Source organism: Acomys russatus, chromosome 29 (assembly GCF_903995435.1).
Source record: "Acomys russatus chromosome 29, mAcoRus1.1, whole genome shotgun sequence".
Lineage (NCBI taxonomy): Eukaryota > Metazoa > Chordata > Mammalia > Rodentia > Muridae > Acomys > Acomys russatus.
In genome coordinates, this window is record NC_067165.1 from 5,747,515 (window position 1) to 5,766,486 (window position 18,972).

General features: G+C 51.9%; 1 protein-coding gene across 1 annotated transcript; it reads left to right on the plus strand.

Annotated features, from left to right (window-relative positions):
* The first annotated feature begins 3,678 nt into the window (after nucleotides 1-3,678).
* On the plus strand, nucleotides 3,679-12,475 carry Ldlrad1 (low density lipoprotein receptor class A domain containing 1). The gene is given in 7 exon segments (XM_051172021.1): nucleotides 3,679-3,729; nucleotides 3,731-3,797; nucleotides 6,351-6,476; nucleotides 8,856-8,993; nucleotides 10,115-10,243; nucleotides 12,155-12,302; nucleotides 12,409-12,475. Coding segments are annotated over 7 exon segments (726 nt in total).
* Nucleotides 12,476-18,972: the final 6,497 nt, after the last annotated feature.

Genomic DNA, 18,972 nt, shown 5'->3' on the forward strand with positions numbered 1-18,972 from the left:
CTGAGCCAGCTCTCCAGTCCCTAGTAAAAGAGATTTCAAACAAGGACGAGCTCAGGTACGGTCTCATACCAGATCTTAACATGGTTCTGTGTCATCACACAGGAAACGTGTACTGACCAGCATCCTTGATCTCAGAGCTGCAGTAGAGGTCTGTCACTAGAGAGCCTCACACTCACTCTGTGGCTCAAAAGAAGATACGGTTGACAGCTAAGCAGGAAAGACAGCTAAGCAGGTTACAACAAAATACAGGCTTTGTTTTTAAGATATAGTGTGTCTAGGTTTGGAGGCCGCGAGGCTGGGGGCCAAGACTCAATGCATGAGCCTTTTGTGTGGGCGTTTCACGTGTGAGCCTGGGTACGCCTGGAGTGCTGTGGAAGCACATGGAGGGTCCCTAATCCAACCTGGAGGGAAATGGGAAGTTACAGGAAATAGTGGTCTGCGCAGTGGGACAATCTGCCTAAGCTGAGACAAGAAGCCAGGGACTGCAGATTGTTCAGCAGGCTAACCTATGGCATAGCTATAAAAAGGCCTCATTAAACTCCGATCCTGAGCATAGTGGAAAGTAGTTGCAGAGAGATGAAGCGACAGGACCTTGCTGTAGAATGGGTCTCAGAATGACTCTGAAATAGCTCTGTGGAACAGCCTGGAGAATGGGAGCAAGTGCAGGGGCCGCCGTATCTTAGCCCCATTGTTGGTTTTATACTATAGACCAAACCCAGGGCCTTGTTCTTATTAGGGAGAGCTATATCCCAACCCTTGGATTTCTGAGACAGTCTCACTGCAGCTCACTCTAGCCTTGAGCCAGATCTTACTCCATCCCACTCACAACCCGGATGTGTTCTTACAGATGAGACAACTGAGGCTTAGAGGACTGCTACCTGTCCCCTTAGATAGGGACTTGTTAGAAGGAAGACCCAGTCTGTCCCACTCAAGCCAGGTGCCCCATGCCCAGTGGGTCTCTCCTGGCTTCCACAAACTAAGATGTGGCCAGAAGGTAAGGAGTGCAGGAAAACGGCCATCGGGGAGAAGTGAAGACCCGCTCCACGGAGAGAGCCTTACCTAGGCTGTGCAGGGAAGACAGACTTAGGAAGGTAGAGGGAGCCTGCAGAATTCCTCAAGCACGTGACCAGGCTTAGGCCAGCAGTGGGCTTACAGCCCAGATCAGGCTGGTGGCTCATATCTGTTACTCTACCATTAGGGAGCTGAGGCAGGTGGATCACCATGAGTTCAAGATGAGTCCAACACCTCCAAAAATAAACAAAAAAACCCAAAACCCTCTGTACGCATAAGGTTATTGTGTAGTAGTTTTCTGTTTTGGTTTTGTTTTGTTTTGTTTTGTTTTTTTGGTTTTTTGAGACAGGGTTTCTCTGTATCCTTGGCTGTCCTGGACTCGCTTTGTAGACCAGACTGGCCTCGAACTCACAGTGATCTACCTGCCTCTGCCTCCCAAGTGCTGGGGGATATTGTGTAGTTTAAATTCTGATTTTCTGTCTAAATGTTGTGTAAACTCTGCTCCCCAATTATCTTCCTGTGATGTCAATAAGGCAGCTTACAGCCAATCAATGAGCAAGGGAGAAAATAGGGCTGGACTTCCTGCCAGCCAGGGGAGGAGGAGTCAGAGGGGAAGAGAGAGGAGTAGGCGGCCAAGAGAGGTCCAAGGAAGACCAGGAGGAAGGAGCTGGAGCTGAGGAAAGCTACAAAGTGCAAGTACCGCTGGGATGTTGGCTGGGAGTGAGACAAAATAACAGAGGGTTAAGAACAGCCTTAAACTGCTCAGATTGTGTTGTGAAGCCTTGGATTATAAAAGAGTTTCGGGCTAGAGAGATGGCTCAGAGGTTAAGAGCACTGACTGCTCTTCCAGAGGTCCTGAGTTCAATTCCCAGCAACCACATGGTGGCTCACAACCATCTATAATGTAATCTGATGCCCTCCTCTGGCCTGAAGATATACATGCAGACAGAGCACTGTATACATAATAATAAATAAGTCTTAAAAAAAAAAAAAAAAAAGCCTCAATTATTTGTGTGATAGCCTGGTTAAGAAATAAGCTAAAAGAAACAAACACAGTTTTATAAAAATAATTTCAACAGCCCACTTCTGAGGAACCTACACCCAAGCCACCCTCTACCTTCATGTGTGTGAAGGGAAGGGATGTTTCCAAGCCATTAGCAAGGCCGTCATGAGAACCCGTGCTTCGCTTCCCCAGCCCGTGGTTATGGTCTCCTACCCCCATGTTTTGGCACGTCTTTCCCACTGCAAGAGACACGGCCTAGCAGGGGACTTCCTGGTGGGAACTCATGGGCACCTGAAGGTGGTACCACCCTTGGGGTGTTTCTAGGGCCGCAGTCTCCTCAGTGGACTAGATCGCTAGGGAATCTGTTCCTGCTGGCCTGGGAGATCATCTGGAAAGCAGCTCGTTCCCACACAGGCACCATCTCAAAAAAGGAAAAATGTGTATCCATGTTTTTAGTGTAAAATGCATGCATTTGCGCTCGCGCTCTCTCTCTCTCTCTCTCTCTCTCTCTCTCTCTCTCTCTCTCTCTCTCTCTCTCTCTCTCTCTCTCCCCCCCTCTCTCTCTCCCTTGTCCCCCTCCCTCTCTCTCCAGGGTTTCTCTGTGTAGCCTTGGCTGTCCTAGACTCACTTTGTAGACCAGGCTGGCCTCGAACTCGTAGCAATCCCTCTGCCTCTGCCTCCCGAGTTCTGGGATTAAAGGCCACCATGCCCGGCCCACGCTTTCTTCTTTTTATTTATTAATGTGTGTAGTGGGTGGGTGTGCTTAGTGCATGTGTGGGGTGAGTTCTCTCCTTGCACCTTGACATATATTCAGGGACTAGAACAAAGGTCCTCAGGTGAGCACGTTTACCACTGAGCCATCCTGCCAGCCCTCAGAAATGCACATTCTTCTGATCCTGGACCATCTACTTATTGAACAGCTCAGTGAGAAAAGGAACTTCTTCTGGCCACTGTGCTGAGACTCTCGGTCCTTCTGCCTGTGGCTCCCACAGCCTGGGGCCTTGGGGCGCTGCATTCTGCTGGTGCCCTGGCTCTTTTCTCCCAGCCACAGTGTGGCTTGAGGCACATGGCACTTCCCCCCTGTCATCTGTGGAAAAGGATGAAGACTCCAGCCTCAAGATGTCACTGTCCAACTGCAGCCACCCCCCAGCTCTTCTCCCCCCGCCCAACCCCCCCCCCCCGCGTCCTCTCCTCCACTGAGGAGGCAGCCTGGGAGGGGAGTGCCACAGGGGAGGGCACAGCTCTGGTAAAGCCTTTTGCTGTCCCTCCCTTCCCCAGGCTGCCCTTGGTGACAAGACAGGACACTGAGCTCTCTACTTCACCCCGGTTCCTGGGCATGAGTGTTGGAGCCATGAACAAGATCTCCCCCCAGGTAAAAGCTGCTGAGCCTGAACTGGGCTCCTGACCTAGGGGCCCATCCTTGGGGTGGAAAGAGTTCTGGGGGGGGGGGGGGGCCCTAGCACCTACAGCTGCATTCATCTGCCCTGAGGACTTACTCTAAGTGAGAGCTAGGCGTGCTGGGTGGCAGACAGGAGCTCAGGGGTGACGGGGCACTATCACCTGGGAGACCTGCCTGGGTTAATTTGAAGGATAAAGGAGGGTGGGTGTTGGGCAGAAGCCACCCCACTGAGCAGTACAAAGTGTGGAAACCTGAAGCGAGCAGGATGAGTCTGGGCTGTGAGAGAGCAGAGGTTTGCCCAGCCTGCTTCTGGTTGGTCTCTTGGCCAGGGAGATGCAGAGAGCAACACTGCTGCTGGAAGGAAAGGCCGCCCTGGAGGGGAAGGTAAGGACAGAGGTGGAGGCCAGCCTGGGAGCTGCGGGTCTTTTCCCTGGGAGCTACCTTGAAGTTGGGCTTGGAGAGTCCAACGTTACTACAGCCTTCCTGCACCCAGCTTCCTGGCCAGCCATACTGACAGCCACTTGCTGTGAATAGAACTGGTCGTTCTCCTGCTATGTGGCTTTTACCTGCTGGGCCACCACACTGAACCCCTAACACCCAGAACCTCCAAGTCGACCTCCAGGCCCCATGCCTGGTTTGGGAGGTTCTGTTGATCTTAGTAGGGTCAGTCAGGACCACACTTACACCTGTTAAGTTTCCCTCACTCCTGTGCAGCCAGGACCTTGTAAGATAAGGAAGGAGCACATGCTTACTGAATGTGTGTGTCCCTGGGCCCTATCTTGGCCCACAGTTGATCAAGGAGGAAACAGGGAGATGCTAAGAATGGCTGTAAAGGGCCTGCCTGGGATGCCTGGAGCTGCGGGACAGCCCTGGGCAGGTGAGTGCGAGAGACCACTGAAGCTAAGAGAGCCTGGGTAGTCAGGTCATGGTAATTATGGCACTGGAAAGGAGGCCCTGGTTGCTAAGCTTCAGGGCCCTCCTTGTGCAGTGCTGGTGGCTATTCCCCCACACACCCCAAGTTGGTGGCTGGTGGTAGGTGTGGCTGGTGATAGGTGTGGTTTGCCTTCCTTTGTTGGGAGTGGGCAGCAGCTAAGGAGTTTCTGGCTTTAAAGTGGGCGTCTTCAGCTGGGCCAGAGCCCTGCCTGCTGCTCCAGGCTTGCCTGCAGCCCCACCTTGCACACAACATACGCTACACAAATATTTGAGGAGCAGCCACTTGGCTGGCCAGAAGTCTCCGTTGCCCAGTTTCAATACGATCTCCCTGGTGACCCAAGTTTACCCCGGGCTTGCTGACCACAAAGGAGCCACCAACTAGGGCTACAGGATTATAGGTTTTAGATGTACACTGCACTTCCTGTAGGCCTGCTGTTGTCCCCTCTACCAACCCACAGCCACATGCCTTCGTCCTCACCAGCCACCCACCAGGCCTCTCCTCCCACATCCTCTGCCTAGAAGGCTGGCTCTTTGAGGACTCTGCCCTGTCCCTATAAATCATCTGGTTTTCCTGAGGCTTCTGTATCACCCCGAGCTACTCAGAGCAGCCACCTTTCATTTGACACTGCAGATACAGGTCTTGCTGGCAGTGACTGGAAACATGAGTGGTGTGAATTAAATGACCCAAATCAGGATCCTTCTCTTGTCTTCTGTGTCTCTAGTTTCCGCGCGAGCGTACACATACACACACACACACACACACACACACACACACACACACACACACACACACACACACACACACAGCACCAGTGAGAGCTATGCCTGCCTCAGAGCCTGACGAAGGGCGACAGGGATGATTCAAACCTGCCCCTGCCCTTCTGTGGCCTGGCACAGGGGACTGAGTCCCCACCCTCCTCCCTACTTGACTGTGTCTGGCCCTCCAAGTGTAGCTGTGAACGGAGGGCAAGCAAAGCTATGTCCATGCCTTCTACAGAGCAAGGTGCCCAGGAGGTCCTGAATAAAGCTGCTTTGCTTCATTTTGCAAGCAAGCAAGAATTAAGGAGCATAAGCTAGGAATAGTGGTGGTGCGCATCCTTAATCCCAACACTTGGGAGGTAAAGACAGGCAGATCTCTGTGAGTCCATAGCCAGACTGGTCTACATAGTGAATTCCAGGACAGCCAGAGCTGTATAGTGAGACCCTGTCTTGAAAAACAAACAACAAACCAGAGGAGTATGGGAATTCTGGAGGATGGGACATCTGCCAGCAGCTCCCGTGCCTGCTGTTTCCATGATTCTTAGAGAGACCTTGGCACAAAAAAAAAAAATCTACATTTTTGGGTAGATACACAAAAAATGCTCCCTCACACTTAGTACCTGCAGTTTTAGAATAATCACTCAACAAACCAGCCCCCAGCAAACTACAGTAACCACCACAGTACCCACTTAACACTCAAGGAAACGGAGGCATAGAAAAATGAGTGGCTCACTGTGTGGCCCAGCTGGGAATCGATGGGCCTGGGGCTGAAGGGCACTAAAACAGATGGTAGGCCAGAAGTGAGGAAAGGGTCTAGGTTTTAGCATCACACAGGTACCAGGCCTCAGCCCAGAGGAGAGTGACCGGGGCCCTTGCTTCCCTCAACCTCAGTTTGTCATCCACAGAAATAAAGGATGTTCTTGAGAAATAGAACTGCTGTGATGAGCCTGTGGTCACTTCTTCCATGGTACAGACTGGCTACACAGTTGTCCACTGTCGCGAGGAAAAGCTAGAAAGGACGGGGAGGCTGCTCCACAGCCTCTGTGGAGCCGAGGCTAGCCCCCGATGGCACTTGGTGATGGTAGTGGACAGGCAGGACCAGAGAGTGTTGTGGTGGGTTTAGGAATGCTCGCTCTAACCCTAGTACCGATAAGGGGCAGGGGGGGGGGAGTGCCGGCAAGGCTAGGGGGGGGGGTTAATCCTGGGGGAAATCCCTGTACCTCTTCATTGTCTTCCCCTCCACAGGCTACGGCCCCCTCTGCTGCTCACGCCGTGGGGCTTGCCTCTCGCTCTTCCTGCTGTTTCTGCTGGCCACACTTGCTGCCTTGCTCGTCGTGGCCACCGTCCTTGGACGTCCATCCCGCACACCAGGTTAGGGTGGCAAAAAGGAGGCAGGCATGGAGGCTCGGGGACGGGAGCCCCAGTCCTGCCCAGCTTCTCCCTGAAGTGACCTGAGTGGTTCCTTAAGGTGCCAGCAGAGACCGCCTGTGCACCTGTGCACGTATGGATACACGTCTGAGAGGCCATTCGCACACACATCCTTCACATATGCTGTCTTAAACTTTTTGTTTTAATGTGTAAATTTTATTTTCATGGCCTTGAGAGATGGCTCAGAAGTTAAAAGCACGGCCTGCTCTTCCAAAGGTCCAGAGTTCAATTCCCAGCAACCACATGGTGGCTCACAACCATCTATTATGAGATCTGGTGCCCTCTTTTGGCAGACAGAGGTACATGCAAGCAAAACACTGTATACTTCTTAAATAAATTAATTAATTAAAATTTTTTTTTCTTTTCATGTGTATGGGTGTTTTGCTTGCATATATATGTGTATACCACATGGGTGCCTGGTGCCCAGAGGTTCCAGAAGAACCCCTGGAACTGTAGTTACAGACAGTTGTGAGCCTCCATATGGGTGTTGGGAATTGAACCCACAGGTAGGTCCTCTGGAAGAACAAGTGCTCTTGACTACTGAGCCATCTCTCCAGCCCCAACATGATCTGTTGGAAAGTCCTGGTTTTGATGTTCCTTCCTCTAAGAACTTCTCTCTGACCCCTGAGCTGGGCTAGGAGCTTCCTCTCAGCCCCCATAAGCCACTGCACTTCCTACTCTCCTTGCCTGACCACTCTGGGTGGTACCTGCAACCACACAACTTTCCTGCAGTCTGCCTTCAGTGCAGCCCCCACCCTCTGGGAGCAGTTCAGAGAACTATATAAACTCCACCCAATAAACACTCAAGGGCAGGCCTAGTGGGGAGGCCCAGCATCTGAAGCTGGGGTTCTCATCCAGTCCATGTGGTTACAGTCAGGGTGGGAAGGACCTTGGGGAGTAGTGAAAGAGACCTGAGGTGGAAGGGAAAGTGGAGATTGGTTAGCAGACAGTGTGAGGGCTAGCATCCCAGGCCTAGACACCCACGCGTGTGGAGTTCCTAGGGTGCGAGAAAACAGTGCTTGTGAGCAAGTGGGGTCAGGTGCCCAGGGCCTCAAAAGCTGCATTGGGAGGGAGGTCGTGTTCCAGGAGCCTAGGGAAGGACTTGTCCCACCCTTCTTCCTAGCTTCCCCAGAGATGGCTCCAGGGCTAAGCAGGGCGGCTGTAAGGGATGAGGAGGAAGAAGAGTGAAATCATAGCATTCCCCCTGACTGCGTAGAAGGGGGCGCTGCAGCTGTGGGCCTGTGGGTGCAAGAGTATGTGCGTGCACATGTGTGTCAGCGCTTGTATACATATAGGTGCCTGCCTGCACGTGTGTGTGTAAGTGTCCATGTACATCTAGGTGCCTGGCTGCCTGTGTACATGTGTATTGTGTGAGTGTCCATATTGCATGCAGGTGCCTGCCTGCTTGTGTTTGTGTGTGTGTGTGTGTGTGTGTGTGTGAATGCCTGTAGGTATGCAGGTACCTGTGTGCCTGTATGCATATTAGTGTATGCATTAGTTTGTCTGTGTACATGTGTGTCAGCACATGTCTGTGTGTGTATCTGTTGTCATAAGCATGTGCACGAAGGTACAAGTGTGTGATATGTATGAATGTGTTCGTTTTTCTGTGTGCATCTGTGACAGTGTGTGTCCCTAAAGGTACCACCTAGCTGAGGTAGCTCGGGGACCTGAGACCATGACTCATACCAGCACAAGTACACTCCCACATGTATGTGCTCATAGGCACAGTCTATGACCTCTGTCTCCTTCATTTCTCCTTTAAATCTTGGGGCCACCTCCAGGGTGAGTATTTCCCACTCTGGTGGGGTGTCAGCATAACACTTCTCAGGAGTACTTGAAACAATATGGACGTTTGCTGACTGTTAAGGCATACCCCAATGGAAAGGATTGTGACGTGCTGTCCCAGAGAGCACAGATAGACAGTTGTCGACACCCTAACCTGTTCCAGGAAACCCATCATTGAGGCTATGAGAAGGGTGACACAGTGCCTCAGTGCTGCCTGAGTGACCAAATCACTCTGCACAGCCTGTGAGCCAGAGTCTAGAGTTACCATGTTCCCAACATCCCACATAGCGCAGGGGCTGGCTATGACTATTCTGAGGACAAAGGACCTAGGCTGGAGGAGGCCAGGTCATCTGTGCCTGCCAGAGTGGCGGCTTCAACCCCACACATGCTACAGAGTCCAGGGCCTCCCTGCTGCCCCAGGCCCTCCACGATCTCAAAGGGGTTCACTGGAGGGCCCTGTGCAGTGCCTGCCTTGCCCATCCCAAGGCTGTCTTTGAGCGTGCCACCTTCACTCTCAAGCCTCTCTTGTCACTACAGAGACTCAGTCCTGTGTGACACTGAGCAACAGGACAGGCTTCTTGTGTCATGATCGAAGGCACTGCATCCCAGCCCATGGAGTGTGTGATGGTATTCGCACCTGTCCTCACGGCGAAGATGAGGATGAAAGTTTGTGTGGTGAGTACCCTCTCAGTGCCATGTTCCTGTTCATCTCGCACAACCACCTTAACTTTCCTTGCAGCTCAGTGGGACACTGTCATCATATCTGCCACCCCCATCAGGCTATGAATGCCTCTGGTGTGGGATATTCTGGTCTGCTTGAGCTTGGGGTCCCAGGACCTGGGACAAGCTTATCCAGAACGACTTGCTAAATGAATGAGCAAATAAAAAATTAAATCGGACGACCTTGGCCCATGCCTTAGACACCTGTCCTTAGGAGAGGGGAGCCTGGCTATGTGAAATAAACATGAGAGCATGAATGACAGCTATGAGCTGGGGTGGAGGCTGGGGGAGCAGGGGGCACAGGGGTGGAGGCTGGGGGAGCAGGGGGCACAGGGGTGGAGGCTGGGGGAGCAGGGGGCACAGCATCTCAGATCCTTGAGGACTGGACCCTAGAGAATTGATTAGCCCAAATCCAAGAATGGCGGTGCACACTGTAATCTCACAGTACTTGAAAGGTGAATGCAGCATGCCCAGGAGTTCAAGGCCATCCTTGGCTCTACTTTAAGTTTTGGGCCAGCCTGTCTTAGCAACAACAACAAAAGGTCACCTGGTCCACACTCCAGCTCCTATCCCACGCACTGCTCCAGCAAGCCCAACAGAGAGCACCCAACCTCTGTTTAAGTCTTTTTAGGACAGGAAGCTCACTACCCGAGGCTGGCCTGGGGTTTGTGTGAATTTGGGTCACCCTGTGCACAGCTGCCTGACACAGAAGCAACTTTGGATCCCGGGGGCCCACATATAAGAAATCCAGGCTCTGCCTGCTGTGTTCTCATGAGAGGGGGCTTCCGGGAGGGGAGGACTGAAGGTGGGAGGTCAGCAGAGGTGGCAGGGAGGACTTGTGTAGTGAGGGCCCACACAATGCTGAGGATGGGGACATATCAGGGATGCACAAAGTGAGAACACTCCTTTCCTTGGAACTGACCTCCTTCCTGGAAAACCTCCTATGCCCTTTCCAGAATGGATCGGGAGACCCTGAATGTACTACCTACCAGGTTGGACTGAGTGATCCAAATGCAGATGGCTGAGGTACTGTGGTCAGAGGTGAATTTTGTCCTGCCCTATCTGTCCCTCTGCAGGAGATGTGCCCCAGAGCCTCCCCAGCTTCCTCCTGGCCTACTGTGGAGACCCAGCCTCCTGGATCTACTCAGACCAGAAATGTGACGGCACCAACAACTGTGGAGACTGCTCGGATGAACTGAGCCCAGGTGGGGGGTCTGGGCACCCCCAGGTGGGGGATGGGCAGAAACAGGCAGCCAAGCAATGGCCAAGGCCATAGGCGGCACAAGAATCTCCAAGGTCCCCTGCACACTGTCCCTGCAACCTGGGAAGAATATGTCCACTCCCACTTGAGCACCTCTGGGCAGAGGGCCTTGAAATGAGAGGTTCTTCTGTGGAGGCCACTTGCCTACAGGGCACTGACTGAATACTAGGGCCCAGAGGGTGACTGAGCAGACAGCCTGCCCAACCTGGATCTGAGCCTTCTGTCCTACGCACTTCCTAGCAACCCTGTGAGGAGGCCAGGGCAGGGCTCACTGGCCCAGTTCATATGTGGGCAACCCCCAAGCACCGAGAAGGGATCAGACATGCCAGGAGGGGACTGTTGAGGAAAGTCCAGGGTCCTGCTCTGGACCTCCTTAGATCCTTTCCCCAGAGCTGGAGAGATGCTCAGCCACTGAAGTGCTGCTGCACAGCATGAGGAGCCAAATACCACCCCCAGGATCCACACGGTAGGAAGAGAGAACTGACCCCAGGTTCCCGACTCATGCACACCACAAGCCACATCTGTACTGTGTCAGGTACACAAAGTGCACACACAATAAAAAAACCATTTAGGGTAAGGTGCTGAGGACGCAGCTTGGTTGGTGTAGCGCCTGCCCTGAGTGGGCAAGCCCTGGGCTGATCCTCAGCAGTGCACAAATGAGGCATGGTGGTACATTTCTGTAATCCTAACCCTCTGAGAATAGAAGCAGGAGGACCAAATGTTCGTGGTCATCTTTGGCTTCAGAGTTGAAGAGTTGAAGGCCAGGTGAGACCCTGTCTCAAAAGACAGAAGGCAACAAACAATTGAGGAAGACACGGTGGACCTGAAGCTGCCATACAAGTGCATCTACACATGTATGTGCATCCATGTGCATGCACACATGTGCACACATTCTATCCCATGTGCACACGCACATGTGCACACATTCTATCCCATGTATGTACATCCATGTGCATGCACACATGAGCACACATTCTATCCCATGTGCACACGCACATGTGCACACATTCTATCCCATGTATGTGCATCCACATGCATGTGCACACATTCTATCCCATGTATGTACATCCATGTGCGTGCACACATGAGCACACATTCTATCCCATGTATGTACATCCATGTGCATGCACACATGTGCACACATTCTATCCCATGTGCACACGCACATGTGCACACATTCTATCCCATGTATGTACATCCATGTGCATGCACACATGTGCACACATTCTATCCCATGTATGTACATCCATGTGCATGCACACATGTGCACACATTCTATCCCAAGTGTTAAATCAACAAACATGGCCTGAGCACTGTTGAGGTGAGGCCTGTGCCAGATTCTGGAGGGGGCTAGTCAGGAGCTAGACACATGCTCAGCACTACACCATGCTGGTACCAAAAGGAAGTGCTGGGGCCCTGGAGACTCCACCAGACATCTCAGAAAAGGCATCTCTGGAAGAGACCTTTGAGAACAACAGTCAGGGTTGGAGTGCAAAGAGGGACGCTGGAGCCACAGGCACAGGACAGGGGACAGGAGAGTGAGGCGTCCCCAGAGCATCCAAGGGACCGCAAAAAGCTGGGTGGTGCAGCCTCTACATGTCCATTAATATCCAAAAGCTGCATCAATTGAACAGATGGAAACGGAGGCTTTGACAGGGTGAGCAGGTCACACAGCTTGTGTCTGAGTTGTGGAATCGCTATTCTCTCTGCTGCAGGGAAGCCAGGAACACAGTCACAGACACTAGATGGCCTAAGGCCGCAAGAGCTATGGCATGTTGCAGAGCTAGAGTGTCCTAGTGTACGGGAGGCCAGGACCCACAGCTACTGCTTCTTCCACTGGCTCTTGTCTCCCCAGTGACTGCATGCCCACCTTGTGGCCCCGGGTGGTGGCGCTGCACCCCAACTGTCTTCACCTACTGTGGCTGCATTCCAAGGGCTCTGTGCCGGGACCGTGTGCAGCACTGCTCTGACTGGTCAGATGAGTACTCCTGCCCTGGACCTGAGTGAGCCTCCCTTGGCAGCATGGAAGCTGACACCAGAAACCTCTGCCACCATCCAGTGGCATCTCCCCAGGGTCTCTGAACAGGACCTGCTGTTCCTCCCTCTCAGATGTCTCAGCCTCTTCTTGAGCACTCCCAATGACAAGGAGCTCGCCGCCATGTTAGGCAGCTTCTAAGAAAGATGAGGTGGGTCTGCCTCCATCGTTTTAGGCCTGTCAATGGGACCACATGAGGAAATACACTCCTTGGCTCCAGAACAGGCCTGGCGTCTCAAATCTTGTCATCCCCTTGAAGAGGCAAGATAAATTTGTGGCTTAAATGCCAAGCAGAGGAGTTTAGCCCCCATGGGTAGAAAACAAACTTCACACATTTACCATCATCCGGTGCTTAAGGCAGAAACTGCTGAGTGCAAAGGCCACTGTGGATTGTCGCTCCACTCACTAGCAGCCCCGGCTGATGACACGAGGTTGCACATGGCACTTAGGATCTGGTATCTTTCTAGCTTCCCACTCTCCTAGAGGCTTGTGGCTCTAGAGTGGGAGACCCAGAGGGAAAAAAAAACCCTCAATGCCTTCAGCCTTAGCCTTGGCCCTGTTTCACCCCACAACCACCCATGCATTTATATTTTGGTCCTGAAGCCAGAATGAGTCATTTCCCTGCCTACCTTCTAGGCAGGCAAGGATGGGTGTGCTCGCTAGAGAGATGAGGAAACTGAGGCCCAGGGGATGACTTGCCCAGGATCAGGACTGGAACTGGGACTCACAGTTAGTCTGTGGAACTCTGACCTCAGGGCCTCCCCTACTATTAAAGAATAGAGCCACACCTTACCTAGGGGTCTGTGGGGTGGGTGGATGGGTGGGGGTGGATGGGTGGGGTGGGGGATTGGGGTAGGTGGATGGGTGGGGGGGTGGGGGTGGATGGGTGGGGGTGGGGATTGGGGTAGGTGGATGGGTGGGGGTAGATGGGTGGGGGTGGATGGGTGGGGGGGGGTGTGAATATTAAAGAGAAGTATCTGGTCCTTCTCCTGAAAGAGAGACTTGAGATCTGACTATGGAGGGTCCCTGTTGGAAGAGACAGAGAGAGCCCACTAGAAAGTAAGAAAACGGGTTTTCTTCATTAGTGTCACGTGAGGTCTGAGGTGAAAATGGCACCTACGGGGTAGCTGTATTCTGGCCATTCGTTCCTTCTTGCATTAATCTGTGTGTTCATTCAGCCATTTCTGAACCGAGCTGGGAGCTGGGCCCTCTAAAAACAGGCCTGGGTCCCAGTACATGAGCCCCCTCACACCATGCAGGGATTTGTAAAAGAACAGGAAATGTGGGGTCCCAGTGATGGCACTTGAGGGGTGGTCAGCTTCAGCAGTGACCCTTCGGTTGGGTTCTGCAGAAGGTGGTGGTTATCGTCAGGAGGAGGGGCATTCTATGCTTGTGACAATTCTGCTCAACAGGCTGGAGTGGCCAACGCATGGGCATATGTAGGAAACACAGATCCTTGCTTCATCCTAAGGGTGCTGGAGACTCAGCATAGAAAAAAAAAATCAGTTTATTTTATGATCTTGCACGGCAACAGCCTAGAATGGCAGGTTCGACTGGTGAGTGCAGAGCGCAGTTATAAACCCTAACATATGACTCTTCTTCCCTGTTGTGACTAATCAGAAGGGCACAATCTTACAGGCCACTGAAGTCTTGTCTGCCCCTCTGTCCTTTGCATGTTTCTTTTTCTCAACAAAAATTTGGCGTGGGCTCATCTGTTTTATATCCTGTTTATTTTAAGACTTATCAGATCTGGGCAGGCAAGCTTGGCTAGGAGTAATTTTCTATTCTAAAGTTTTAGTATGGATGGGGTGGGGGGTGGGCTTAGCAGAGTTTGGGTGAGGGTATGTAGACCAGTAGACATTAGCAGAGGGCCAGTGTTTTCTGCTCAGTTTTCACTGGGCCTAAACTGGCTCAAGGCACCTTCAAAAGTGAATCATCAGATCTTTCTTACAGGGAATGGGACACAGTGGGGAGAGGGTAAAATCAATACAGACCAGTGACTCAGGTAACCCCTCCAGCAGTAGGGTGCCATCAGGGAGATTAAGCCAGGAAAGTGGACTGGCTTTGTTTTTTATTTTTTATTTTATTTTTTATTTTTGGAGACAGGCTTTCTTTGTGTAGTATTGGCTGTCCTGGACTTGCATTGTAGACCAGGCTGGCTTTGAACTCACCTGGCTTTGATCCACCTGCCTCTGCCTCCCAAAGTGCTAGGATTACTAGTGTGCACCACCATGACTGGCTGGCTTTTTTTATTCTAATTTTTTTTATTCTTATTTTTTTTGGTTTTTCAAGACAGGGTTTCTCTGTGTAGCCTTGACTGTCCTGGACTCGCTTTGTAGACCAGGCTGGCCTTGAACTCACAGCGATCCACCTGCCTCTGCCTCCCAAGTGCTAGGATTAAAGGCGTGCACCGTCACCGTCCAGCCCAGCTGGACTGTATTAATAGTACCTAAAACCTGTCTCTTTCTGGGTGATGGTGGTACACGGCTTTTAATACCAGCCCTTGGGAGGCAGAGGCAGGTGAATCTGTGAGTTCAAGGCCAGCCTGGTCCAGGACAATCAGGGCCACAGAGAAACCCTGTCTCAAAAAAACCAAAAAATGAAATAAAACCCGTCTCTTGGTATCTTGGGAGATAGTGAAGAAAGTACTTTCTGGCAGGAGTGAGGACCTGAGGTTGAATTTTCAGCACTCAAATGCAAGGCAGGTTTGGGGGTGGGCCCTGCACCTCTCCAGTGCTGGTGGCATTTATGTGCAAAGACGGACCCTGGGGGCTGAGTGGTCACCAGTCAACCTGATGAACTCTGGTTCAGTGAGAGTCCTTTTCTCAAAAGACAGTGAGATGGCTCAGTGGGAAAAGGCACCTGCTACAAGACTGATAGTCTGAGTTTGATTCCTGGGACCCACAAGGAGAAAAGGATCCCCTGGGGCTTGTCCTCTGCTGATATGCGTGTCCACACAGGCACACAAAAATAAAAGAAATGGAAATATAAATAAAACAAATAACGGGGAATGGTCGGTAAAGACACCACATGTTAACCTCTGGTCTCCACATGCACGCACCAACACACTAAATTAATGAAAACCTATCAGTAAGAGGCGAGGCAGTTTGTTGAACACTGTGACATGGAGGACAAAGTAGTGTGTGCAGGTTTTGCAGATCGACACTTATGGAATCTTGGGGGCTCTGCGGAAGACTGACTAGTGAAGGTGGAGGCCTGAGCACAGCCTTGGAGAGGATCCAGGCCAGTAGGACGCAAAGAAAGGTTGACAGGTGGGTGCAGGCAGGAGCAAGGCCCTGGCCACTGAAGGAGCAAGACAGTCTTGGTGCCTGGAGTGGGCAGAAGAGCCTTAGGGGCTGGCTTCTGAGAGGGGTCTAGGCTTCTGGCCACAGTTCGTTTTCAGTAGGAGGAATACATTGGGTTTCTCTATGGGAAGACAGCTGGGAAATAAAGATCCAGCAAGCTCACTGAGAGAAGACACATTTTAAAGGTTTGTGCAGAAGACTGGGGTGCCCAGAGGACCCGTGGCTCTTGTCAGCATTAGCAGTGGGGTGTGTGGACATTTTACCAGTGCCACTGCACACTACGTTAAGCGCTCATCAGCCCATCTCAGCAATCTAATTCTATCTCCACCCTTCCATCACTCCTGGACCTGCTGTAGTTGGTTGCGCTTCCCAGAAACACAGAGAGGCGAAGCTGCTTGCCTACAGTCACACAGGTTTTCTTTTGTTTGTTTGTTTGCTTGTTTTTGTTTTAATCACACAGGTTTTTAAGAGCCAGGAGTTCAAGGTTGAAAGGCCCAAGTCTAGAGGCTACCCTCACTCTCCTGAAACCTTGCTCTATTGGCCAGGTCTGCCCAGGTGAAAAGCTTGAGCCCGGCAGGCGCCACGGAAGACACGCAGGAGGTGCTTGGCATCTGTTCCTTTCCTGTTTACTGGTTCTTCCCCTCATAAAGGCATAGGTGCCATAGCTACCACCCAAACAGTTCTCTTAGAAGGTATTCCAGGAAAACATAGGCCTGGGGCCTGGGCCAAGCCGACCCACCCCTGGCGCCAGGCTGCAGAGCAGCCAGAAGAGACAGCTCAGCAGCCAGTGCCAATATTTGCCCCGGTTCCGCCTCCCTGGCCCCAGCCCTTGAGATCAAGCCTCTAAACGCAACAGGTTCTTTGCCGTGCAAACACGAAGGGCTAGATGAATGGAATTTAAAGTGACTTCAGCTGGGCCCCAGAGTTTGTGTTGAAAATCTGCTCTGGGTTAAGCGCCTGCCATCTCTGTTTGCCGGGGGCTCTCCATTCATCCTTAAACTCACAGAACCACATTTGCTAGAGCCCACAGGAGACTCAGGCAGGCTTTTGACAAGAGGACACCACCTCCCAGAGAGGACAGGGGTTGGCCCAAAGCTGCATTGCCCAGTGAGTAACATGGGGCTCTGAGAGCCATACCAACTCTACGGCCACACAGAAGTAATGTCTACATCCCAGGGTCCTTTGTTTCTTTTTCTTTTAAGACATTGGGTGTCTTTGAAGCCCAGGGTGGCTTCAAGCTCACTATGTATTCAAGTCTGGCATGAGTCTTTACATCTTTACATCACACACACACACACACACACACACACACACACACACACACAGAGAGAGAGAGAGAGAGAGAGAGAGAGAGAGAGAGAGAGAGAGAGAGAGAGAGAGAGAGAGAGAGAGAGAGAGAGAGAGAGAGAAAATAAGACACTAAAAGATTTATCAACAGGTCCACCCAGACCCGCCCACACTAGTGGTAGTCAGAAGAAAGACACCCAAGCACCTGGCTCAGACTTGCAGCAGGCACCTCTATGATAAGTAAACATCTGATGGAAAGATGGGAGAGATGGAGGGAGTACTTGAAGGAGAGATGGGAGAGAAAGGAAAGCGAAGGGTTAATAAACTGTGGAAAGAAGTAGATCTGGAGAACCAGCGGCAGTGAGGAACAAGCGAATATGAGGAACCTGCACAACCACCCGAGGCTATGGTGATGTTCCGGCCCAGGCTGCTGTCAAGAGCCATGCCTGAGTCCGTGGCTCTACGTCAGCCAGGGTCTGTGCTGATGTATGTGGCCCATGTTGCTACCTAAGGCCATCTGGATGTCAGTGGCCTGGGCTGCTGCCTGAGACCATGTTGGTGTTCCAGGGCTGTGCTAGTGTGTGTGTGTGTGTGTGTGTGTGTGTGTAGAGGGTCAGGCAAAATGATCTGAGTGGCCTGTGCTGCCACCAGAGGTCATGTCTAGAACCATGGTCCCATCACAGCCAGGGTCTATGATGATGTCTGAGGCCCATGTTACCACCAAAAGCCATGTGGATGGCCCTGGTCTGGGCTGCCACCTGAGGCCATGTTGATGCCTGAGCACTGTGCTGAGTTGGCCCTGCCCCTTGCTGACCATCACCCTCAGGAGAGCCGGCCCCACCTCTTGCCTGGGCAGCATGAGAGAGCTGGCTCTGGTGGCATGGGTTCAGGAGAGCTGGCCCTGCCCCTCGTCTGCCATGTTAAGATCACCAATTCCAACCACTAGCTGAGGTCTGAATTTCCTGCATACCAGCCCTGCCAAAGAGCCACTCAGTCTCTGAGCCCTTCTAAAGACAAGCTCCATCCTGATAGCTGTGGCTCAGGGGAGCTGATTCTCCGATTTTCACTGGTTAGAGCTAGATCCAGGAAACTATCTGGTCCCTCTGTTCCAAGAAAGCCTCCCTCTGCAACCTGGGGCCCATCCTCTCAGAGGCATCTCAAGCTGCATGGTACCAAAGCCTTTGGCTACTTCTGATGAGGTCAGGTGTTAGCCACCTAAACAAGCCTAGAAATAGAGTCAGGACATGGTGACCTTCATTCATCTTGGCTTCCTCTTGGTCCCTATGAGCTACTGTTGAGCTGGCATGGCCACTACTGTCCTGAAAGTAAGGACAGATGTGACTGGAGCTCAGATGGCCAGAGATTGCTTTTTTTCTAGGGCTTGTTCCACATAGCATACCAACATGGATCATGTCTGTCTTTTTTTTTACATTAAAACAGCCCCCCCATCAGATTCTCTTTTGACTGCCTTCTCAACTTCCCAATTGTCGCGTCTGTCTCCCTTCCCCTTGCTGCCCAGAAGCCGTAGCTGAGCACCCTTGCCATTTGATCATTGTTTTCCTCGTTTCCATAATGGCACACTGTCCTGCTTTCCTCTGTTTGACCATTTCTTCTCATCCCGTCCTCCGCTTCCCTTTAAATACTGCTCACCTCTGAGGCCCCATCCTTAGCCACCTGTCTTCACCATCTGCTTGAGGAACTCCTTTCTTCTCTTTGGAACATGTTGATAAATACAGATCCTTACCCCAGACTGGGGTGTGGGGAACACTCCCTTCCAAACCCATGATGCTTAATGTGTAACTGCAAGTTCTTAGCCTGAAAGCTGTTTTTCTGACTGATTTTATTCTCACCTCTGGCTTCTGTTCTTCCAGACTTGCTGTTCTCTTAAGAAATCACTGATGGGCGCCAAGTCCTCTCAGCCCCACCACTACGCTCCGAGCCAGCCATGGTGTTTGTCTTTTTGCCTCCTCACCACTGAACAGAGCCTGCCCGGTAGCAGGTGCGTCACCAGCACGCATTGAGTAAGTGAGCATGCGCTCTTCTGCA